This window comes from Macaca nemestrina, chromosome 9, assembly GCF_043159975.1.
Source record: "Macaca nemestrina isolate mMacNem1 chromosome 9, mMacNem.hap1, whole genome shotgun sequence".
Classification (NCBI taxonomy): Eukaryota; Metazoa; Chordata; class Mammalia; order Primates; family Cercopithecidae; genus Macaca; species Macaca nemestrina.
The window spans coordinates 13,230,490-13,255,852 of record NC_092133.1 but is presented as its reverse complement, the minus strand read 5'-3'; the positions used below and the strand labels follow the sequence as shown (position 1 = coordinate 13,255,852).

The window sequence follows — 25,363 nt, the reverse complement described above, 5'->3', positions numbered from 1 at the left end:
CTCTTTCAGTTCCAATTATGTCAATGAGAAGGCATCAGTTTTGTGCTATTTCCTTTAATGCCTCTAAAAACACTCTTTAATCTCCCCTTCAACAAAGAGAAAGTAAGCCTCAGGATAGGCAACAGTAACCAGAATTTAATACATTGTTTGTTTTTATTGATGTGCTTTATTTTGCCATTAACTTATATATACCCCATATAAACAGGTTGACACAAATTAGGAAAACAGACTGCCTTGGCTCTGCCATTTACCAGCTGTGCAATTGTGGGCAAAGTTCTCAACCTCCCTGTGTTTCAGTTGCCTCATTTAAAAACTGAAGGTAAAAACAACCTCTGCTTCAATATTGTTATAAAGATTAAAAGAGTTAATATTTATAAAACCCCTAGAAGATTGTCTGGAATATAGAAAGTGCTACATAAGTACTTGTAAATAAATACAAGTACCTGTATTTTTATAGAAGTAAATAATTCACTGAAGTATGAAAAATACTGTCTTAAAAGCAATGAAAGAGCAGAGACAGTGTTCTGGTAACCTGAGGCTGTCCTTGCCCCACCCTGCTCCCCCGCCCCCAGCCCATGCAGACATTGCAAATCCATGAAGGCAAGTTTCTAACTCAGCTGTCAGAAGTCAGAGGCCACAGCCCTCCAGGTAGCCACAATAAATGGTTAAATGTTACTTAAGACCAAGATCTGTTTACAGACACTAGTTTGGCTACTGCAGAGCATCTGGGGCAGGGACTCTGGTTGAGTGAGGGGTGGACCTTGATGGCTCCAGGCAGGGCAACCCCCACAGTGGTGAGACCCAACAGGGAAGCTGAGAGAGTACCACTGAGGTTCCAGCACCAGATTGACCATCATCCAATGGCCAGTTGTCTTCATGACCATGACCAGATTGTTTTCATCCACTGAGGGTCCTTAGGGGAACAGTGATCTGCTCTCCCCTTCAAAGCCAACCACTGTTGAGTCTAAGGATATGGGAAGGATATTGGAAATGAGGATGTTGGGGTCATGAGGGAGAAGGGATGCGGCATCCATGGTGGGGATGGGGGCTATGGAGTCAGACAGGCACTGAGCTCCATGTCTCTCTGCTCCTCACTAGCCAGCCTTTGATTCAAGACTCAAAAATGAACTTAGTTTTCTCCATGAGCTTGCCTCAGTCAGGCCTTCCCGTAGTTACTGGGAACCTTATTTAATAAAAAGCAGATTTAGACCTACATTCCCAGAGATTCTGATTCAGCAGGACGTCTGCATTTTTAATAAGCACATTAGTGATTCTGATGCTGATAGTTCACGGGATACACTTTTGGGAATCCTGCTTCCGTTTCTTTGTAAAGGAGAATGTTCCTTTGTTTTTACTGTTTTAGGATCATCTGTGTAACTCTTTGCTGCAGCAACAGTCTCTTTTGACAAGAAGAAGTGAAAACTGCTGGCAGATCGAGATGAGTGATGGTGTTGCAAAGAAGGGTGAATTTATAATGTATAGAGAGCTTCAAAGACATTAAGTCACTTTCCCTGTTTGACCTTTTCATTCTTTGCATATTATGAAAAATTATATAAATTATTCTTAGGTTTTGAGCGGAACATTATATGTGCCTAAAATCTTTGGCTAAAATGAATCAGAGCTTTTAGTTTTCTATATTAAAAAGAGAACCCAGTATGAGTTCCTTTGCCAGATTTTTTGAAATAGGAAGCCTAGAGTATTATGCTATTACAAACTGGTCTTTTAAAAACAGTTTTTTCTCCCAACTTCTTACATCCAGTGGAATGTCCACTCCATGGGGCTTCTGACATAGAATAGTCAGTTGCCAAAAAATAACGCTTTGTCAGCCAGAGAAAACAAGGAGGTGAAAAATGCAAGCGGGAAAGCAGGGTATGTTACAATAATCAACAGTGTGAGCTGTGAGGGTTGCGGTGGATCATTGCTGTGCTTGGGGCTTTGGTCGATGTAAAGACATCAAGATGGGAAATCCCTCTGGTAGGGATTTTTTAAATTGTGGTAATATATGTAAAATAACATTTATCATTTTAACAATTTCTAAATATACAGTTTTATGGCAGTAATCACATCCGTAGTGTGTAACTTTCCACCATCCATCTCCCAATCTGAAACTCCAGACCCATTAAACACGAACTTCTCATTCTCCCATCTCCTGTCCCCTGGTAGCCATCATTCTACTCTCTGTGTCTATGAATTTGACTAGTCTAGGTACCTCATGTAAGTGGAGTCATGCAGTACTTGTCCTTTTGTGATTTGGCTTCTTTCACTTACCATCATGTCTTCAAAGTTCCCCCACGTTGCTGCATATGTCAGGATTTCCTTCCTTTTTAAGATTGAATGATATTTCATTGTATGTGTGTATATACATAACTTCTTTCTCACCTCCCCCCTTCCCAGTCTGTTCTGATATTCTACAGCTGGCAAGTGGCTGCTGGGTTACTTGAGTGACACTCAGCAGGAGATGGGCTGAGCAAATGGTTAAACTCCGAGAATCACTGCCTACGCTCTTAATGTTTCTGGAATTTTCTCATGTAGTTCATCGATTTAGAAGTCCTCACATGGACTCCCACAAGTAGAAGTTTAACACATCCTGTAAGTGATTTTTTCTTTTCAAATTTCAGTTGATTGAGACCTAAAAATTCCTTTAGATGATTTGAAACCACAGAAGAGGATGATTCTGTTGATGCTGATGGGGTTGGAGAGGGTAATGTTGTTGTCAGCTTCAGGCTTTTGCATTAAATGTTGCTCCCTGTGTGTTGCATTTGCTTTGTTTCCAGTGAGTAATCTCAGGGTTGGCTAAACCAAGGTGGAGTGGAAGAGACCTCCTGGTGAATTCTGTTTGATGTTCAAGTAAGAGGCATAGGGTGCAGGCTGATCATTTGACAGATTTATAATGCTGTGGATGTGACAGTCACTAGGTAGTGATGCCCTGCACCATAGAGGCAGGGCTTGTTATTCAGCAGTTCATAGAAATTCCACCCCCGCCCCATGCCAGTTAATCTGCAAGAACAAGAAATCAGATGAGAACAGTAGTATTGTATACATCCCACTTTCAAGGTTGTGTCTAAAAGGAATCATTGTCAATCTAGTCCCTTTGAAGGGTGGGTATTCAAAGTTGTAGAACTCTCTGGAAGAGTGGTGGGTAGTCAGACCAGAGCACCGGCTTCAGAGGAGACATTTTTCCTTCTGGTTCTGACCCCTGCAGGTGTCTGAACCTCACTCCTCTCTTTAAAACTGGCCTGCAGCAGCCCTCTCATGGAGTGCCTCCCAGGAGGCTAGGCTGTTTCCGAATTCAGTTTTCGAAAAGGGCTTTGGCAGGAGAATGGCATGAACCCGGGAGGCACAGCTTGCAGTGAGCCGAGATTGCACCACTGCACTCCAGCCTGGGCGACAGAGCGAGACTCCGTCTCAAAAAAAAAAAAAAAAAAAAAAAAAGCGGGGGGGAGCCTTTGAAGATAAAAGGAGGCGTACTCTGTTCATGCTACTTCCCCCCTTAATTTAATCTGGTCTTGCAGCCTCTCCCTAAAACCAGCCTTCCCTCCCGCTATAGCAATTCCAGGAACTGTGGGGCTGGAGACGCCTGCAGCACGGGCCTCAGCCCTCCTCCCGGAGTGGGGCTTTGCTAATGCACCACAAGGATCCCACTCCGCAGGCCCTTCAGCCACGTTTTTTCTCTAGTTCTGAAACCAATCTAGCTGGCTTAGAGCTTCTGTAATGAGGAAGGTAACACTTCATTCGCCCAGCGCTGCCAAGAAATGGATAATCCAGATCATTGAAATAGACTCTTCCGAAGCGCAAACCTGCACGTCTCTTATGATTCTTGTGGGAAGTCTTTCAGAAACCACATCATATCCTTCTGTTCCTTTTAAAAGAGGAGGTGTTGAACACTACTTAACCTTTGCACAATCACTTGCATTGCACACTCATCATTAGGCTGTGCAACATTGCAGTGAGATTGCCCCTGTCGTCCCTGTGTGCTGAGACACAGCTGCCGCATGTCTGTCTGGCATTTTTTGTTTCAATTTGCCATGGGAGAGAAAGGTGGAATAATCAATCAGTTAGCATTATACATGAGAATAAATAAAACTGATGGTGGAGTGATAAGAAGGCAAGGATTCTGAAGTCAGATGGCTTCAGGTTTGATGCTGAAGCTATAGTTTGTAAGATAGCATCAGTGGCTAGTTATTTAATCTCTCCAAGCCTCAGTTTCCTCATCTGTAAAATGGGGATAGAAATAGCACCTTTTTCATGGGATTGGTGTGAGGATCATGTGATGTAATATAGATAAGGCATCTGACACACAGAATTGCTAGCTGTCACTAAAAGTGGAGGAGACAAAGGAAAGAGGGGAGAGTGACGGATAATACTCACCCCTTGCCCATACCACCCTGCCCTACCCCTACCCCTCGTAAGTATTCACCATCTCTTCTATGCCAGTCTCAGCTGCCAGCTGCAAGTACCTGTAACTTTTTGTTAAGTGCTTTCTCTGGCTGTTGTCCTCTGCTTGGCCGGAGTTCAGGGAAGGCCATATGTGCCAGGAGCTATCTTCTTGGCTCCCAAGAAGTGGCTCTCTACAAACCGACAGAGGTTGGTGAATGAAAACTCTGGCTCCAGGTGGGGCAGGGGCTGGGGGATGATTCTGAGGCACTGGTGTAGTTCCCCAGCAGGACTAAGTCTCATCTGCCCACAGGGGTCACCTACTTGCAATGCACCTTGAATTGCCTTTTCTTCCTTCCGTGTGTCATTTCCCCACTCACCTCTGGGCTCCCTGGATCACTTCCCAAATAAGCTCCAAGCACTTGTGCCCTTGTCTTAGGAATGGCCTCTAGAGGAACCCAAACTAAGACATTATTATGCCTACTAGATGCTATCTTATTTTCCTCTCCCTCTTCTTTCCCATTCACTTCTGTATGTGGTTTGGATTGTATGGAAGAGAAAAATTTCCATTTTCACACAGGTAGTTACAAATACTAACGATACATATTTGAGATCTTGCTTTGCAATCACAGTATATACTCTTCAGTAAAAATGTTCCAGAAGCATGAGAGATGGGTAATCATTGTTTTCAGAATTGGACCATTAACAGAATCTAATAACCGTTTCCACTCTTCAACTCTTAATCAAGCAAGAAGCGGTAGAACCTTTGAAGAGAAGCACAACCTGCTTGCAGCAGGCAGTGTTAACCTAGTGGGATGGCTGCACAGTTTGCATGGCATGAATGTCTGTACATTCGCCTGTCACTGCACGACTGACTGTTTCACGGTGACAAGGGCAAACACTGGGAGGCCAGAAATGTTAACATCAACAGTGCAGCATGCAGCGCTCCCATTTACCAGTACATTTATATGAAGGTCAGACCTACATAGAGAAGGAAGGTGGGTTTTTCCCCCCAAAGTTTGCACAAAAATGAGTTTATGTGGCCACACCAGTTCATGCACTGGCAAGCTCTGATGTGTTAAGATTTAGTATGCCGCCCGAGGAGGCATATGTTCCTTTTTATTACAGTTGTTGGAGTGGTGAAAATATATTTTACAACTCCACCTGCTTGACTAGAGGCGCTTGAACCAGGTTTGAAACCCTCTCATTGTACCACGCAGCCTGCAGAAATGACAGCCCCTTCCTTCCTCCTTCAGTCGAACAGCTCCAGAGGAGACAGATGGACACACAGGCAAAGCCAAACTGCAGAAGAGGCTGGTTGAGAATCACCAAAGTGGCTTAGTGGAATGAACCTCTCTGCCTATCCACTCTGCTCCTGGCAATAAAATCTCGCCAAAATAATACCTGCTGCTCCGTTTCCTGAGCACAGGCCACGTGCCACGCCCTGTGCTCAGTGCTTACGTGCTTCACCTTGCTGTGTGCCCCAAGAGCTCTGCGAGGCAGGAGTAATTTTTAATCACCATTTTATAGAAACTGGAATATGGAGAGATTAGGTCACTTGCCTGAGGTCACCCAGTGACGGAGTGGCAGAGCTGGGATTCCAACCAGATCTGTCACACTCCAAAGGTTACATCAAGATCTTGTTTCTGATGGGTCTAATTGCAAAATGTGCACGCTTCCTTCTCCACTGCACAAATTTATTAACTGTTGTTAACGGCACAGATGAGGAAACACTGAAAATAAGAAACTTTCCCCTCTGGGAACAGGGTGTCTTTTTGTTTACATGATACTCATAGGATTCAATAAAAAACTGATGAATTGTGTACAATCATGTTCACTATGTTTCAAACAAGTCATTCAATGAGCAGACTATACAGTATCTATTTCCGATAGAAGTTCAACGTCCCCAAATTATTCTCTTTATGAGTAATTTTTTGGAATTGTGTTTACAATAAATACCACAAAAGACTGGGTGTGGTGGCTCATCCCTGTAATCCCAGCACTTTGGGAGGCTGAGGCGGGTGGATCACCTGAGGTCAGGAGTTTGAGACCAGCCTGGTCAACATGGTGAAACCCCATCCCTACTAAAAATACAAAAATTAGCTGGGCACGGAGGTGTGCACCTGTAATCCCAGCTACAAGGGAGACTGAGGCAGGAGAATCTCTTGAACCCTGGAGGCGGAGTTTGCAGTGAGCCAAGATGGCGCCACTGTACTCCAGCCTGGGCAACAGAGCAAGACTCCTCAGAAAAACAAAAACAAAAACAAAAACACCCCAAAAAAAGCCACTACAAAAATGATCTGATGGGCAGGAGCTGACTTTTACGGACAGATATCCGACTAGTTGGGTTATTTTATTTTTTTAAATTTACTTGCTTTAGAGTCAAATAGGGAACAGCTGGATTTCTCTCTGATGTTTCCAGTGGATTCCCTGGAACAAAGGAGACTCCTCAGGGTCTGGATTTGAAACTAAGACCAAAAGTGCAGTACTAGCTAAGAGATGCTAAGTAGAGAAACTGAGACTCAGAGAGATTGAGTCATGTGCCCAAGGTCCTGTGGCGGCAGAGTGGAGTTGGAACCCAGGTTAGGCAGACTCCCGGCTGCAAGACCTCTGGGTGTTGTACGTGGCTGTCGTGGAGATGGGGGAAAACTCGGGGTGGGTGGGCGGATGTTGGACCAGCCTGGTGTTATGAGTACCTGGTGTGATGCAACATAAGGTGCTCAGATGTCCCATGAGGTTGTATTGCCTAGGATGCTTAGCCTGAATCCAACCAAGTCTGTGGACTAAACTCCCAGCTCGATGGGATTGCCCAGGGGTGGGGGAAAGGAACAAACTCGATGCCACCAGGAGGAAACAATCAGATAAATCCAGAATGTTGTTCTGACAATCTTGGCATTCCCCGAGACAAGTGACCTGAGTTCTTCAAGATTTCAATATCACTAAATAAAATGGGAGGTGGGATTAAAAGAGGCCAAAGAGACATAGTAACTAAATGACATAGGCTGAGTCAAATTTTTTATTAATAGTAAAATGTATTTTGGAGATGTTTAAATGTAGACTGGATATTGGATAACGTTATGGGATTATTGTTGATTTTTCTTAGGTTTAATAGTGGTATTGTTGTTATGTAGGAAAAAATCCTTAGGAGATTCATGCTGAAGTTTTGGGGGTTAAAGTGTCATAATTTTGTCAATATACTTTCAAATGATTCAGGAAAGAAATGTATATGGACATACATACACAAACATACACACAGGTGTGTGTGTATATATATGCATACACACACCACACTTATGTATATATGTATATACATATGTACGTACATACATACATATGTATGGTGTGTGTATACATACATATATAGTGAGAGACAGAGAGAGAGAGAGAAAGAGGAGAATGTGGAAAAATGTTAATACTTGGTGCATCTAGGTATGGATGTTCACTGGGCTATTCTGTAAATTTAACATATTTTAAAATGAAAAAAAATCAGGAAAAAACAGATCTACATGATTTGAATTCTATTTCCAGTGCTAGTGCAGACCCATGCCCTGTGGGATGCATTCCTACTCTGTGTTTTGGTCACTGACCAGTGGCTGATCCACTCAACATCCTCCCTCCCTAACCTGGTTTCAGGGGATGGGATGGGGGGAGGGACCTGCTTTGGAGACAGCTGTTGGTGATTAAAGGGATAGCTGGCTGTCCTTCCTGATGACCAACTGTGACCTTGGCCTATTTATTAAACTTCTGCTTCAATTCAGCAGACACAACCAAAGCAAAACTTCTAGGTTGTTGGCATGGACTGAGTTACCACATCTCCATTTTTGCTTTTTCCTTGTGTAGATTAAAGACATTGTTGGTCTTTAATCTACACAAGGAAAAAGTAACATTAGACCAAAGCATAACATTAGACCTATTGATGATATGGAACTTGAAAGGGGGGAGACTGTTACCTTACGACTTTGACAAAGGTTGGAAAGAGAAGAGCTATGGCACCCGTTCTCATTAGCACCCTTTGCATGGAAAAGGGGAACACGTCTTGTGAATATCACTTATTACTCAAGTGTCAGAACATCTTGCATCCTGGAAAGTTCTAAAACAGACCTGTGAATTGAATACGGAGATGAACTTCAGGTAAGACGGGAAAGGGTCAGCTTTGTCCTGACACCACTCTTTCCTTCTTTTCTCTGCTGACAATTCCTTGTCATGCACATGGATCACTAGAGGGCAAAGGAGAGAGGGAGTCACTCCAGAATGGAATTTTATTCTTCAGCCGACGAAGAACATCTCCAAAGTAGCCACTCTCTTCTTCCTCTTGCCAGTATCTGTGCCCTTTAAGGTGGCATTTAGTCATTAGCTTCTTGCTTTTTGGATACTGATCTTGCTTTCCTAACTAAGCCCCTGTAGCCTCTATACCTCCTGGGTCCCCCACATATCCCTCAAGGGTGCTTGCCACATGGTAGGTATTTAGCAAGTACTCTGTGGTTGATACAATACATTTTAATGATTCATTCAGGTCTCAGTGACAGAGAAAAACAACAACATCCAAATCAACCCGTCTTACATGAAATCAGGAATGCAGTGGCTCATATGACTGTAAGTCCAAGTATTAGTGGCTTTCCGCACAGCTTGCCTCAGGGACCCATATGGTGTCAGTAGAGCCTAATGTCTCCAAGTCTTATGCCTGCTCTCCTCCATATTAACTTAATTCTCAGGATCTACGTGGTGGCAAGATCCCTGCTCTGGTCCCACATCCTGTAGGGTCTAAGTCCAAAGGAGAAGAAAGAGGGCGTTTCTCAGCAGTAGGAGGAACTCTTGCATCTCGTTGGCTCTAAGTGGGTCATGTGTCCATCCCTGAACCAATCACTGTGGCTGGTTGAATGTCCTCTCTAATTGGCTAGACCCAAGTCAGATACACATCCCTTAAGCCGGAAGTGAGGTCAGCTTCACCGGAAGCATCCGATCTGAGAGTCGGGGTGGGGTTGTTGTCTTAGTCACCTCCTATTCACCTCATTGGCAAGGAAGGGCTCTCTGTCCCAAGGTTATGGAATGGCTGGCACATGAGTCCTGATACCGGACACATGAAATGAACAGCAGTTTTATTGCCTGGGGGAGGAGGACGCTGTGTGCTATGCAGGGTGACATGGAGGATACACTTGAGAACAGTGAACAATCAGGGTCTGTGAGAGGCAGGCTTTGTAGTATCAAGGGGTGGGGTGACCCCTGGTTTCTTGGGGGAGGACGTGATTGGCCTGTTTGAGTAACTCTCAGGCTGGTTGGGAACGGAAACCTGACACTTGGGATAAGTAGAAACTGCTTCTTGTCCCATTTGTAAGGAGGACCATTTGGCTACGAGACCTTATCCATGGGGGCAGAGTGGGGAGGGAAACTTGTAGTTAGGCCATTCAAGCCCCTCCCAGTTTCACCAGATGTCAAGGCAAAACAACATTGGACCTTAATTTTAGGCCTTACACTGTAGTGGTCCCCAGAAGAAAATTAGGAACTATTAGCACAAGAAGGGCAAATGGATGCTGAGCTTACTGGAGGAGTAATACGTGTCCACTATCTTTGAGTCAAGAAACCTCAAGAAAGGGGTCACTGGCAGCTGGTCATCAAATGCCATCTCTTTGTCTGGACTGGTCATTCTTATGCTCACCCAGTCTTCGGAGTCTCGCATAAATGCCTCTAGGGTCCTTATAGAGGAGATGAGGCAAGTAAATGTAGATGGCACTGGAAAAGCCTTGCGGATATCTATCCTGGGGAGATAAGTCATTTCTTTTGCAAAGATAGCCTTCGTTACAGACGGTATTTTGAAATGCCAGACTTCAGGGGCACCGTGGATGGGCCCACTGCCCTGCTCCAGGCGACGTCCTTCCTCTTTCCTCATGTTCAGAGGCCCTTGCTAGGCCGAATATTTTGATAGACAGGGTCAGATACCTGGCTGGACCTGATTCCAAGTCTGATCATGGTAGGAAATCCGTTATTCAATTGGAACTCTTTTAAAAAGTGCCATCTAATGCATCTGGGGCAGTCCTGGAATTGCTGCTGATCAAATTTTAAGGGGGTCACAGGTAATTTGATGTGATAATTATAAAAGCAGAGATTCGTGACTTTTTTTCTATGAAGCTTTCTGAGAATAATATGAAAAACGATGGACTTTGAGAAATATAAACAAATACTCCAAACTTTACAAGCAATTTCTGGGGGCTTCATGTAGCCCCTACAATCCCAGCATTATACATACATTATGATTTGTGAACCCCATAGCTTTGAGAGTCATATTTGGAGAAATTGATTAGTATCAGGTCAGCTAAGGCAAGCTTTATTCCCAGGAGGGAGGCAGCTTTATGTTCTAGGTCTGCAAAGACTCTACATCCACAGGGCAAAAGCTTCGGAAATCGAGGTTGCCTGTGCTATTGGTCATTGGCAGTGCTTCACTGTGTCAACGTATATGTATATCCATCCATCACTGCTCTAAGCAAGTTGTTCCCCAGTAGCAGACTTTTAATATCTTTGAAGGGGAATAAAGAGTAAAAATGACATTTTTAGAAGTTGGGCTCTAAGATGCAGTCTTCATATATATATTAACTTGTGGAATTCATCAATGTTACCTGCACCATGATGGAAAATAATATGGGCTGTCTGCTTTAAGTTCAGCTGGCAAACAGACTTTCAGACAGGTGAGTTTAACATGACCAAGGATAGCTGCTGGAGGTACTGGGGACCCAACTCTTCCTTTTTTGGACGAGGGAAGAGAGGAGCAAAACAAAATTACATAATGCCCTATTTAGCAGATTCCCTCAGTGCTTGAAGCTCATTCATTTATTTGTTCATACAACAACTATTAATTTTTACTGAATTCTTACTCTGTGCCAGGTATTTTTCTAGGGGACATAGCGGTGAACATGACAAAGGTCCTGTTGTAATGGTGATTATCTTCCAGGGAGAGCCATGTGGTAGGCAGCTGAAACTTGTCTTCCAAACATCCCTTTATCTTCTGGTAACAGCACATGACATTAAAGATCTACCCTTTCTTCACTCTTAATCCTCTTGGTTTGAGGGATGGGTCTCTGACCCAGAGTTAATCCAGTCAGCATAATTGCACTGCAAACTCCAGCTGCAATAGCCACAGGACCCAAGCTGGTCTAATTAGGAAGAATCTAGGGATTTTTGAAGAAGTGATTGGAAAAAAAATGTGTGTGTGTGTGTATGAATATATGTATATATACATTCTTATTTCTTTTTAATTTTTTATCTGCTGAACTTGAACCTGAGAGGCTTTAAGTTGGAGCTACCAGCATCAACTTGCTGCAAAAGGAGACAAAATCTTGAGTATAGAGACAACAGAGGAGTATTGAGTGACATTGGCAAAAACACCGAGGCTTTGTAACATTGTTTGAGCCCCTCTGGACATTGCTGTCCAGGGCAATTTGAGTGGGGGTTTTATCAGTTAGTACAAGAGGAATCAATCGATTCACCTGCCCGTCTGGAAGACTTGGTGAAGTAGTTGTGGCTACAATCACATTCTGTACATCTAGTGTATGCAAGTTTCTCAGAGGACAGATATGCTTGGCAAAACTTTTGCCAGTGAAGGTGGGCCTGGTCCTCCCTTCCCTCCTGTCATGAGCCCCTTCTCCTTACCCCTAACACAACAGCCCATGCACTTTTCTTGCCTTTCCCAGGCACTGGTCCTGCATTCTATTTCTGCTGTCAGAGCAAGCAATCTCTACTTGAATAGTGAGGGCCAGGTGCCTTGGCATATGGAAAGAGCACACAACCTGCTATGGGAAGCCTTGCCCTTTAGTTCCTGCTCTGAAACTGCCCATCTTGGTGGTCTGGGTGAGCCATGTAACCGCTTGAGATTTATCTTCCAAAAAGATAGGTGGAAGTAATAGTAGTAATAATAATAACAACAACAACAATAATAATACTTTCTCTTTTGTATGAGCTCCTGGTTGAGGGTCAATTGAGGTAACACATGGAAGTGTGTTATTAATAGCAAATTAACATGAAAAATAAGATGTTGTTAAAAAACAGTTGAATATATAATTTTACTTGGGAAATTCCACACTTTAAAAGGGGATCTTTGGTGAGGGAAGCCCCTTGATTCCTTATATGAAGGAAGCTATCATGGTGAAAGAAAAGCCTTAGTAAGGGTTGATATTTTGAGGTTAAAAGGTTCTTTTTCACTGTCCAGTTATTCCTTGGTTTTGCAGCTGACTTCATTCCAAGGATAGCAGTTAAGACCTGGAGGTTCCTGTTTCATAAATGAGGATATCTTTCTTTTCATTGGTGGATATTTCTGCAGCACTCACAAGGCAAGAAGTGGTGTTGAAAAAGGATGGATCAAATGAACAGCCTGACCTCCCTTGACTCTAACAAGAGTGCAGGTAGGGAGCTGCGTAGAGCTGTCTTTTCCTTCTTCTGAAGATAAGAAAGTGACTGACAGGTGAAAGATACTAGGAAGAAAATTGCTAGTTAATGATGGCTAAGAACTTGAAAGCAAATGAAGAGTCATCCCAGAAGAATAGGCTGGGAAGTATTGAGCTCACAAGTGGGATCAGGTCAGTGGCCAGATTCCTGTTCGGTAGGAATGCTGGAGAAGGGACTCTGGTTTGAAGAGATGTTGGGAGGATGGTATACTGGTTCTCTCCAACTCAAAGATTCGAAGCTCCTGCATACCTCCAGCATTTAGCGTGCATGCAGTGGAAAGACAACATAGAGTGTCTTATATTTCTTGATCCCTCTAACCAGCTGTAGCAAGAAACATACTGCTATATTTTGACTCACCATTTGAGGGTAAGCTTTTCTTTCAGAGTGCGTGTATTTCTGGGGAAATAATTTATACTGTTACCTGAGTGTGTCCTTGCAAGGAGCATTTGAGTAGCTTCCAAATACTTCCTGGAAGCAATCTTTTAGTTGGGGTCTCTGTGAGACAAACAGCATTATTTGTGGAGAAATCTAATCCCATGGCAAATAGAATGCTTGGACAAATTGAGGAGCTGGCATGGTTTTCTTGAGGGATTCCACTGAGAATTTACCTCCATATCCTGTGACTTACCTTGTTTTCCCTTTGTTCTTCCTCTTTTTTAAAAAATGAGATATAATTGACACACAATACAATCACAAATTTTAAGTATAGAGTTAGATGGATGTTGACAAATATATGCATCCATGTCACCTGCATCTTAAGTAGGTACAGAATATTTCTAACACCTCCAAAGTTCCCCATGCCCTTTTCTTTTCTCCATCTGGACGTAACTGCCATCTTGCTTTCTCTCACCATAGCTCAGTTTTGCCTGTTCTAGACCTCATATAAATGAAACTATAGGGTAGAACTTCTTTTGTGTGTGGTTTTTGTGCTTAAAACAATGCTTCTGAGATTTATTCATGTGTTTTGCATGTATTAGTAACTATTTATATTATTGAGTAGTATTTCATTATATGAATATGCCACTATTTTTCATGCTTATGTTAATGAGCATTCGAGTCATTTCCAATATTTGATTATTGTTAATAAAGCTGCTAGAAATATTTTGTGCAAGTCTCTTGGCGTTGTCTATCACAGATCAGGACCCAAAAGGGATGAGTGGAAAAAATAAAAAGAATTGAGTGGACCCACACAAATGATCAGTTTTTGCCAAAGTGTCAAGGCAATTCAATGTGGAAAGACAATCTTTTCAACTAACAATACTAAACATCCTTACGAAAAAAAAGAAGAATCTCATCTCTCTTGCATGCCACATGCAAAATTAATCTGAGATATAACACAGACATAAATATGAAAGCTAATATTGTAAAGCTTTTAGAAGAAAACAGGAGAAAATCTACAAATGTGGAGTAGAGAAAGATTTCTTAGGACACAAAAGGTACACACATAAAAGAGAAAATTGATGAATTGGGCTTCATCAAAATTAAAAACATGTTTTTGTTGAAAGGTACTGGTAAGAAAATGAAAAGTTAAGCCACAGATGGAGAGAAGAAATTCATAATATGTATAACTAACAAAGGACTACTGTTCAGAATATATTGTACATTCCTTAAAATCAATAATAAAAAACAACAATCCAATTTTTAAAATAGGCCAAAGATAGGCATAGGTACTTTATGAAAATGAGAATGGCCAAAACACACATGAAAAGATGCTTGACAGGGCACATGGACACAGGGAGGGGAACCACACACAGGGGTCTGTGGGGGTTGGGGAGCGAGGGGAGGGAGAGCATCAGGACAAATAGCTAATGCATGCTGGGCTTAAAACCTAGGTGATGGGTTGATAGGTGCAGCAAACCCTCATGGCACATGTATACCTATGTAACAAACCTGCATGTTCTGCACATGTACCCTGAAACTTAAAATAAAAATAAAAAAAAGAAAAAGAAAAGATGCTCAACCTAATCATCCATCAAGGAAATGTAAATCAAAACCACAATGTCAAAAATCAAAACCAAATGTCACCCAAGATGCAGCTGGGGCCATAAAAGAGCACAGGAGTGTAAGAGAGGGAATCTGGGTTCTGCTTCTGCCCCAGATCCTGTCCCTCCCTCCCTGGGGCATATTGGCAAGGCTCTGGACTTCCAACAAATGAAGGAACAGAACTAGCTGTACATGAAGTACAAAGGGGTCTCTATTTTTTATGTTGTTCTTGCCCTAATATTCCTGGATTCTAGTTACTGCCACAGCATCTATGGGAGGGGTCCTCAACCCCCAGGCCACGACCCCTTAGAAATTGGGCTACACAGCAGGAGGTGAGTGATGAGTGCTGGGTGGGGTGTGAGCCAGCAAGCAAAGCTTTATCTGTGTTTACAGCCACTCCCCATCCCTGGCATTACTGCCCGAGCTCCACCTCTTATCAGATCAGTGGTGGCATTAGATTCTCCCAGGAGCACAAACTCCATTGTGAACTGCACATGTAAGGGATCTAGGTTATGTGTGCCTTATGAGAATCTACTGCCTGGTGATCTGTCAGTGTGTCCCATCACCCCAGATGGGACTGTCTAGTTGCCGGAAAACAGGCTCAGGGATCCCACTAATTCTACATTATGGTGAGTTGTATAATTATGTCATTATATTTTGCAATATAATAATAATAGAAATAAAGTGGACAATCAATGTAATGCACCTGAATCACCCTGAAACCATCCCCACCACCCTGTCCATGGAAAAATTGTCTTCTATGAAACAGGTCCTTGGTGCCAAAAAGGTTAGGGACTGCTGATCCACGGCAATGAGAATCCTGTTGGAGGCTCCCACACGATTCTTTCTGAATGAAGTAAGGGAAATAATACTCTGACTTTTCACATGATGAATTTGAAAATAATACACATAGTTCCGCACTTAAACTTTTCTAAGAAATGAAGTACCAGCCAGGCGTGGTGGCTCACGCCTGTAATCCCAGCATTTTGGGAGGCTGAGGTGGGCAGATCACGAAGTCAGGAGATCGAGACCATCTTGGCTAACACAGTGAAACCCCGTCTCTACTAAAAATACAAAAAATTAGCCCAGCATGGTGGCAGGTGCCAGTAGTTCCAGCTACTCTGAAGGCTGAGGCAGGAGAATGGCGTGAACCTGGGAGGCACAGCTCGCTGTGAGCTGAGATCACACCACTGCACTCTAGCCTGGCGACAGTGAGACTCTGTCTCAAAAAAAAAAAAAAAAAAAAAAAAAAAAGAAAAGAAAGAAAGAAAGAAAGAAATGAAGTACCATGTTTTTCCTGAAGATGTTATTAATTCATACATGTTCTCCTTTGAGAGAATGACACCTACTCTAAAGACATGAAATGGTTAATTTACTTTTACTGTGCTTTCCTTCTTCCCTGTAAGTAGGACAATTACCTTTTATTATTATTATTATTATTATTATTATTATTATTATTATTATTGAGACACAGTTTTACTCTGTCACCCAGGCTGGAGTGCAGTGGCGCGATCTCAGCTCACTGCAACCTCTGCCTCTGGTTCAAGCAATTCTCTTGCCTCAGCCTCCCGAGTAGCTGGGACTACAGGCACCTGCCACCACATCTAGCTAATTTTTGTGTTAGTAGAGACAGGGTTTCACCATGTTGGCCAGGCTGGTCTCGAACTTCTGCCCTCTAGTGATCTGCCTGCCTCAGCCTCCCAAAGTGCTGGGATTACAGGCGTGAGCCACCACGCCTGGCCAGAAAATTACTTTTTATTATGTGGAATTTGGCCTAATGCAGTTCCGCATCAGGTCTATTGCCAATATTCTCAGAGGTCTTATAAATATTGCTGCTTGAAAGAAGGTGAAACAAAGGAATATTTAGATTGGTAAAGAGAAGACTCTGTCTTCCTCCCTCTTGCTCTACGTATCTATCCCTATCTTCTTTTGTAGTTGTACGATAATTAAAGGGCTATATTGTGGAAGAATAGACATTACATTTATTCTATGTGGCCCCCAAAGCACAATATGGGCCCATCAGTGTAGGCTGGAGGCAAATCTGTTTCTACTGAAACAACAGCTCTCTCTGGAAATGGAATGAGTGGAGTGATTTCTACGTCCCTGGAGGTATCACGCAGATATTTATTGAGACCATTATGGAAGATATTCATGGACCAGGCTGAAGTTGGTAACCTTCTGGAATCCCTCTTGGGTCGCAGGCACATCACCAAGTTCATGCCAGGCTTGGTTCATGCCAAGTTCATGCCAAGCTTGGATATAAAGGAAGCTTGGATATAGAGGAAAGCTTGGATATGTGCACCTCTGTGGATAAGGGTCACTGTGCTGGCTGCCTGTTACCAAGACAGCTCTTAGAGCAAGTGGGTAGGTAGCGCTCAGATACAAAGTATAACTTCTGAAAATGAGATGACAAGAAACTGTTGCAAGTTTGTGTTCTCTCAAGGTGGCTTTGGGTTTTGGAAACGGTCAAAAGTCTGGTCAATTTGGGGTCAGCCTGCTGGAAAAACTAAAACTGTTTGGGGGTTTTAAAAAAAACTCTAACAACATAAGCAAAACTACAGAGGGATGGAATTTATTTTCTTGGCATGCCCACAAACTCAATATGAAATATGGGAGAGTTCCCCAAAGTGGCACTTTGAAAATGTGTGCAGCCCGCATCTCCAAGGCAATCCTAAGTCAAAAGAACAAAGCTGGAGGCATCACGCTACCTGACTTCAAACTATACTATAAGGCTACAGTCACCAAAACAGCATGGTACTGGTACCAAAACAGAGATATAGACCAATGGAACAGAACAGAGTCCTCAGAAATAGTACCACACATCTACAGCCATTTGATCTTTGACAAACCTGAGAGAAACAAGAAATGGGGAAAGGATTCCCTATTTAATAAATGGTGCTGGGAAAATTGGCTAGCCATAAGTAGAAAGCTGAAACTGGATCCTTTCCTTACTCCTTATACGAAAATTAATTCAAGATGGATTAGAGACTTAAATGTTAGACCTAATACCATAAAAATCCTAGAGGAAAACCTAGGTAGTACCATTCAGGACATAGGCATGGGCAAAGACTTCATGTCTAAAACACCAAAAGCAACGGCAGCAAAAGCCAAAATTGACAAATGGGATCTCATTAAACTAAAGAGCTTCTGCACAGCAAAAGAAACTACCATCAGAGTGAACAGGCAACCTACAGAATGGGAGAAAATTTTTGCAATCTACTCATCTGACAAAGGGCTAATATCCAGAACCTACAAAGAACTCAAACAAATTTACAAGAAAAAAACAAACAACCCCATCAAAAAGTGGGCAAAGGATATGAACAGACATTTCTCAAAAGAAGACATTCATACAGCCAACAGACACATGAAAAAATGCTCATCATCACTGGCCATCAGAGAAATGCAAATCAAAACCACAATGAGATACCATCTCACACCAGTTAGAATGGCAATCATTAAAAAGTCAGGAAACAACAGGTGCTGGAGAGGATGTGGAGAAATAGGAACACTTTTACACTGTTGGTGGGATTGTAAACTAGTTCAACCATTATGGAAAACAGTATGGCGATTCCTCAAGGATCTAGAACTAGATGTACCATATGACCCAGCCATCCCATTACTGGGTGTATACCCAAAGGATTATAAATTATGCTGCTATAAAGACACATGCACTCGTATGTTTATTGCAGCACTATTCACTATAGCAAAGACTTGGAATCAACCCAAATGTCCATCAGTGACAGATTGGATTAAGAAAATGTGGCACATATACACCATGGAATACTATGCAGCCATCAAAAAGGATGAGTTTGTGTCCTTTGTAGGGACATGGATGCAGCTGGAATCCATCATTCTTAGCAATCTATCACAAGAACAGAAAACCAAACACCGCATGTTCTCACTCATAGGTGGGAACTGAACAATGAGATCACTTGGACTCAGGAAGGGGAACATCACGCACAGGGGCCTGTCATGGGGAGGGGGGAGGGGGGAGGGATTGCATTGGGAGTTATACCTGATGTAAATGACGAGTTGATGGGTGCAGCACAGCAACATGGCACAAGTATACATATGTAACAAACCTGCACGTTATGCACATGTACCCTACAACTTAAAGTATAATAATAATAAATAAATTAAAAAAAAAAAAAAAAAGAAAATGTGTGCAGCCACAAAAGCATTGGAGGAAGCTACACTCGATGAGTATCTAGATTCTGAAGTGATTTTTCAAAGATCAGCCTCACACTTTACAGCGATGGGTTCATCATGTCTTGGTAGGGGGATTGACATGTTTATTCTCTTTCTTACGATAAAGCATTTCTGACGCTGCTGAAGCTCTGACCCACGCTTCCTTCACCAGAGGACTCATCACATTCCATGGGGATCTTAAAAAGACCCAGCAGGGGCTGCCAAGCCTGACACCTGGGCACTCTGGCTGGATCACAGTATCTAACCTGGCTCTGCTTCTTGACTCCCTGTAAGCTCATTTGTCTGCTGGTGCAGCAATATGACACTTCAGGCGGGCTCTACCTGCTTGGCACATGCTCATAGCTGGACAGCTGCTAGAGCCAGCTACCTCTAAACATGTGAAAGGAATGTGGTGGTTGGCAGGGGGCGAGGTGGGGTGGCGGGTGGTGGGAGGTTGGGGTGGGCGTTGCTTCCTGCTTTTTGTGATTTGGGGCACTGAAGATGCCATCTGCAGTACTTTTCAGAGGTATCAGAGCCTATCTGCCCTTCAAGAAGGATCTGAATTAAATTATAGATCCTTCTGTGTAAGAGAGCCCCCAGAGACATCCTGATCCAGGTTTATATAATGAATAAGGTTAGAGCTTTCCCTTGACAGCAGGCTTTGGCAAATGGAAAAAGGGATCATTAGAGGAGATAACAGGGTTGCCAAAGGGACTGGAGAAAGAAGAGACTGGGCAGCTGAAGACAAGCATCAAGGATGACATCATAGCTTTGTTTAAAGCCACCTTCAGAGAACACAAACTTACAACAAATTGCAAGTCTGTATTGACAATTGTAGAAATTGGGCAACCTTATCATGGAGCACCAAGAAAAACTCCCTTTTACTGGTTAATGATCGTGGAGTTGGACAAGAATGTAGGGAGGAACACTGGTTGTCTTGAATCTGCATGGTTGGGGATGACCCCACCATGCAGCACGGAACAGGATGGCCCCTGGTTGTTTACCTTCCCATCAAACATTTTCCCTGCTCCAAAGCATCAGCCCTCTATATGTCGGGCCGTCTCTCCCCAGTCTCGGAAGCTTTGGGTAGGGATGAAGCATGTGACCAGGCTTGAGACAATCAATCCATCATGGTTCCCTGACTACAGTGATTGGTTCAGGGTCGGCAGCAACGATGACATTCTGTGACACTTTTGCTGGGAGTGCTGGGACCTAGGCAGAGGTCTTTCTAGCCAGACTTGAACTTGAGAGGGTGTAAAACTGGAATGCTTGCAGCCATCTTGAAACTACCAGGAGCCTGAGACTGAAGTCAATGCGGTGCAGACAGAGCAGAGAGTTGGAAAGAACCAGGTACTGATGACATTGCTTGCACTCAGAATTCAATCATGCATGAAGGCTGACCTTCCACTGGACTTTTCAATCATCTTTTCTTAAATAAGTTTAGGTTGAGCCATCTGTTGTTCATCACCATAGAAGCATTGACTGTGACAGTTCCAAGTAGCTGGTGGGACAGGACTAATGCAATGATGTAAGTTGCAAGGTGGTGTGTAGCAGTTCCCTGTAAGGAAATGCTTTTGAAAGAGCCGTCTGAAGAGGGTACAGGCTCCCTCAAGGGTGAATGCCTTCTCAGTGGCAGGATTTGCACCCTGCACTGGATGAGGACTTGGAGGAGATAATGGAGAATAAATTCCAGCAAAATAGGGGTTTAATTGGGCAGTTCTTTAGATTTATGTGTTTCAGAGTCGCTTAATGACCATGAAGTGAAGTTACATGCCCCTTCTGACTCCCTCTCCGGGTATCTCTACACAAATAAACTTAGATTCTCACTGTGACCCTGGTAATAGACCCTGATAGGCAGGATTGTCACGACTAGGTCTCCTCCACCAACCTCACCTCGGGATGTTTCTCTGCTCTGTCAGACGGGTCAACTCATTATGCCCTACCAAACCACTTCCACCTTCTGCTCCCTTGCACCTACTTTCTTGCCCCTACCAAGAATTTCTTCCCCTGATTTTTTCTTTCTTTGCCTTACAAAAGCCAGCTCCTTTTTTTTTTTTTTTTTTTTTTTTTTTTTCAGATGGAGTCTTGCTTTGTCGCTCAGGCTGGAGTGCAGTGGCACGATCTCGGCTCACTGCAACCTGCACCTCCTGGGTTCAAGCGATTCTCCTGCCTCATCCTCCTGAGTAGCCAGGACTACAGGCGTGCACCACCATGCCCAGCTAATTTTTGTATTTTGAGTAGAGATGGGGTTTCACCCTGTTATCCAGGATGGTCTCGATCTCTTGACCTCATGATCCTCCCACCCTGGCTGGGATTACAGGCGTGAGCCACCGCGCCTGGTCCAAAAGCCAGCTCCTTTCCGTGAGGCTGTGTCCTCAGGCTATCTCAGACGGATGATGTGATTCCAACTTCTGACCTCTAAGCAATCCGGTTCTCTGAAGCACATGTTTGTGACTTATTAATACTGCTTTGCATAGTTCCCTGATGTCTCCTTGTGATCTATCAGCTCCCTGTCTTTTTGAAGGCAGAGATGGATTATGAATCATGTCACCTAGCACACAACTTTGCACAGGCTGCACTCACGCTCAGCGGATGCTTATAGGTAAGTGATGCCCCAATGTCAGGGGCTATTGTCAGTATGCCCTGCTGGAATATGGCCACCTGACAATCTCAGATCCAGATCATCAGAGTTCACTGGGCTGCCTATGGGCTCTCCTACACCACTTTGCCAACCCATGGGAGTCGTTATGTCTAAGGTAGTTGCTGGGCCCAAGATACAGAGGAGACAGAAGCATACCTCCTCTCTCCAAGACCTTCCTACTCTACCTGCACCTGACACCCCGTGTGCCTGATGATATATATGGCCATATATTATATGAATGAATATATCATACATAGCCATATATATATATATATATATATATATATATATATATATATATGTTTGAATATATACTTATCCATTTACTAAGTACCAACCAGGTATTCACAGTGTGCCGGGCACTGGACATAGAATGATGAGGAAAGCAGATGCAGCTCCTGCCTGCGGTGCCTCAGGGCTGGAGTCCCTCCCACACAGAACCTGGGTTGTTCCTACTCCCTCTGCCTCTCTCTCCCTAGCCCCTGAGATGTCTGGGGCCAGGTATCTCTGATCTGCACGTGTTTCCTTTGAAGGTAGGGTCTGTTTGCCCTTTGCTGATGCCAAGGGCCTCCTCCTAAGTTCTTTCTACCCGCTCCCCCTTTTATCCAGGACTGAGCGTAGCTCCTCGGTCCCAGGAACCACCTTCTAATCCGTGTCCTCTGCTCACACAATTTTGGCTGGGTCTCTCCTAAAATCCAAGAGAGGCCTGGGCTCCCCAGGAACAACCTAACGGTTATAATCACTGTGTGTTCTTGCATTTTAAATGTCTTCTTGGTTTAAATTAGTGAAGCCAAGAAGTTCAAATTCTAAGAACAGTAAGATAAAATCCTGACAGCTTTGGGGAAAGCAAATCCAAGCTCCTGCTGGGCTCCAGCTGGAGGGCGTGACCCCTAGGCCTGCTGCGATGCTTGGACTTTTGGCTCTGAACCTGAGGATGAGGCTCTGAAGTTCTACCTGCTGCCTGGCTGACGGCTGGTTGAATGCTGTGTCAGCGACAAGAGACCCTGACCTCCCACACGCCGGCCAGGCACGGTGGCAGGAGCTTTTTCATATTCCACAGCTCAGCAGCCCCAAGCTGCTGGGGGCGGGGGACAAGTAGTGGGGGAGAGAGGATTCGGCCCCCAGGGGCCACCTGGCGCTGGTGGCATGGTGGGGAGCCAGGCTCGCCTTTGCTCTCTCTCTGTGCCACAGCCCTGGACCCTGGCTGGCATCTCCTGAGAGCAAAGCGAAGCCCGCGAGTGATCTCTGGGGGAACTTCCTAGAAAAAAGAATTTCAGGTTCGAACAGTGTAGGGAGGGCCGAAGAGGGAGGAAGGGAGCGCTCCTCGGCAGGGACCGAGGTTGGCCAGGGCTGCCCTGAGCCCTGGAGAATCCCCAGAGCGCTCGTCCACTACATGCCCACGTGCGTGCGTGTGCCAGGGAGCGAGAGCCCGGACAGCGGGTGTCGGAGGCAGGACCAGGAGCTGCAGAGGTGCCGCGGGCAGAGTCCCAGTGAGCGCGCTGCCCGGGCGCGGAGCCCAGGGGCCGCCCACTGGCGGGGGAGGCGGGGAGCGCGCAGGGAGGCGGCGGCGGCGGTGGGGCTTTCCCGGGCTTCCCCTCCCCGGGCCGCGTGTGCCCGGCGCGGGCCCAGGACGCGGAGGCGGTTCCCGGGGAGAGGGAGCCCGGAGTCCCCGAGGCGGCCCCGGCTCCGCACTAGGACGCTGGATCCGCAGCATCGCGAGCGGCCGGCGCGGCTTCCCGGAGCCCCGGAGCCCGAGGCGGGAGGTTTGGGCTGAGCCCTCCCCGGCGCCTGCCCCCGCCCGGCGCCCGCCTCCGCCCCCGCCCGCGGCCTGGAGCGCGCCTCCCTCGCCTCCCAGGGTCTGGCGAGCCGACGCCGGCCGAGCTGCGGGAGCCGCGCAGAGCGCCAGCCGTCGCCGCGGGAGCTGCTCCGGCCGCACCATGCGGGAGCTGGCCATCGAGATCGGGGTGCGAGCCTTGCTCTTCGGAGTCTTCGTGTAAGTAGTGGCGCGCCGCGGGCAGGGCGCACTGACGCGGGGGACCCACCGACCAAGCCTCTCTGCGCCCTAACTTAGTTTGCGCCGCCGCTTCCCACCGGGGCCTGGGTTCCAGGTCCCTTCCCCGCCAAGTGCCCGCAACGTGCCCTATGGGACCAAGAGAGACCCTTCCTCTCTCCTTCCTGGGATCCTAGGCTCGGAGCGACCCCCGCGCGCCGACGCTGAGACCTGCTCCGGGTCTCACCGGGCCCGCGCCTGTCGCCAGCCCCGCACCACCTGCCCAGGGGATCCAGGGCTGCACCTCTGAACAGGGACGCGCACCCTGGCCCGTGTCCTCGGGAAGTTTCTCCTTCTGTGTGATCTTTAAGGCCCACGTTGGAAGTCTTTGCACCTGGCCCCATCTGCGGTTCCTCCCCGCTGTGCTGAGGGCCGGACTCCTTCCATGTCCCCGGCTTTAGCGCCCGAGGTCCTGCGGAGCGTTTTCCCAGCGGGCGTTTGCAGCGCTTCTCCTACTGAGAAACTGTTGCTGCGGAGGCTTGAGAAGTCAAGGGGCTGCAGCTGGGGGTGGGATACACACACCTGGAGCTCTGTGCCCAGTCGATGTCCGCTTTAGGGGCGGAGGCCCTCCAGGGCAGCCGTGAAATGCCCAGGGTGGCTTTGAGCAGCTGGCACTGGGAACAGCGATCCCAAAAAGAGGAAGGAGTGGTGGCGCAGGTTCTTTCAGAGATGTCTGAGCCTGCTCTGTGAGCCCAGGGACCCACCGCTCAATGACCTCCTGGGCCCAAGCTGCAGGGAGCTGTCACATCTCTCTCTTTCAGATCTGAGCCCAGAACACCAGCTCAGAGCCACCCCACAGCCTCCCGTGAGCTGCTGCCACCTGGGCACCCACACCTGCACTGGTCCCTCCATCAGTGAGCCAAATTCTCTCCCCCTCTCTGCCCATGGATGTTTTCTGCCACATTCTAAATATTAAAGTTGCATGAACTTTTTGGATTTGCCATGCATTTATTTGTTTGTTTTTGTTTTCGTTTCTGGAAAAGCCCTCCCGAGCCAAACAGGAGGCCCTGTCTGAATTTCTGCCTCAATCTGAAGTCGTCCATGGCAGGTGTGCTGTGTCAAAGATGACTTCTGTTCTGGGCAGCCCAGGGTATACACATGGAAAGAAATGCCCTTTCTTGCATGTTTTTCTTTACCAGGGATTAAATTCATCCAGAGTATTTATTCACACCATCAGAAAAGGCCACGAGCTCCCCCAGATGCAAGCAAGCCCCCCTCTCCCGCCTTCTGCCCGAACACTGGTGTTATTCACTGAGAAGAAGGAACGAGAACTTCAGTTGGGTTTTGATGCATTTGGAAAAACAAAACACTTTTCCCTTCTCTTACTCTATTTTCTACCTTTGGAATGTACGTTAAAACTAGTGATTGCTGTGTGATCAGATGGGGACAGTTTCTAATTAGCAGATAGGCTGAAATCTCATTAAATTATTATGTGATAGAAATGATAAGTTTTTGGTGCACAGTAGAATTTAACATTTGTTGGGTGAATGTAGGAAGAATGCTGAGATAAAGTGAGATAGACTCTTACACTATCTCATTATCTGGTTTGACTGCTGCTGGGGGTGCTCAGATAAAAAAGGATCCAATAATGTGTAAAAATATTTGTCGTTTTCAGGTGTCCCTTCCAATATCCCCCCAAATATTTATGAGATGTTTACAAATACACAATGGTCTATGCAGTAAATTTGAAAACTTGG

At 45.3% G+C, this 25,363-nt stretch overlaps 1 protein-coding gene across 7 annotated transcripts in view; it reads left to right on the top strand.

Moving 5' to 3' along the window:
- The first annotated feature begins 2,515 nt into the window (after window positions 1–2,515).
- The window catches only part of LOC105467886 (phospholipid phosphatase 4), a 167,379-nt gene continuing 144,531 nt past the window's right edge, over window positions 2,516–25,363 (top strand). The window contains exons 1-2 of one of the 7 annotated variants that reach the window (XM_011717726.3): window positions 2,516–2,589; window positions 12,588–13,170. Coding sequence is in view for 4 of the 7 variants with exons in the window: in XM_071069032.1 (XP_070925133.1) it covers window positions 23,554–23,609 (56 nt within the window). In the remaining 3 variants the exon portion in view is untranslated. Of the gene's footprint in view, window positions 2,590–9,371; window positions 11,052–12,587; window positions 13,171–23,220; window positions 23,610–25,363 lie in introns of those variants that run through there. The other 6 variants (XM_071069029.1, XM_011717717.2, XM_071069032.1 and 3 more) reach the window with 6 other exon arrangements.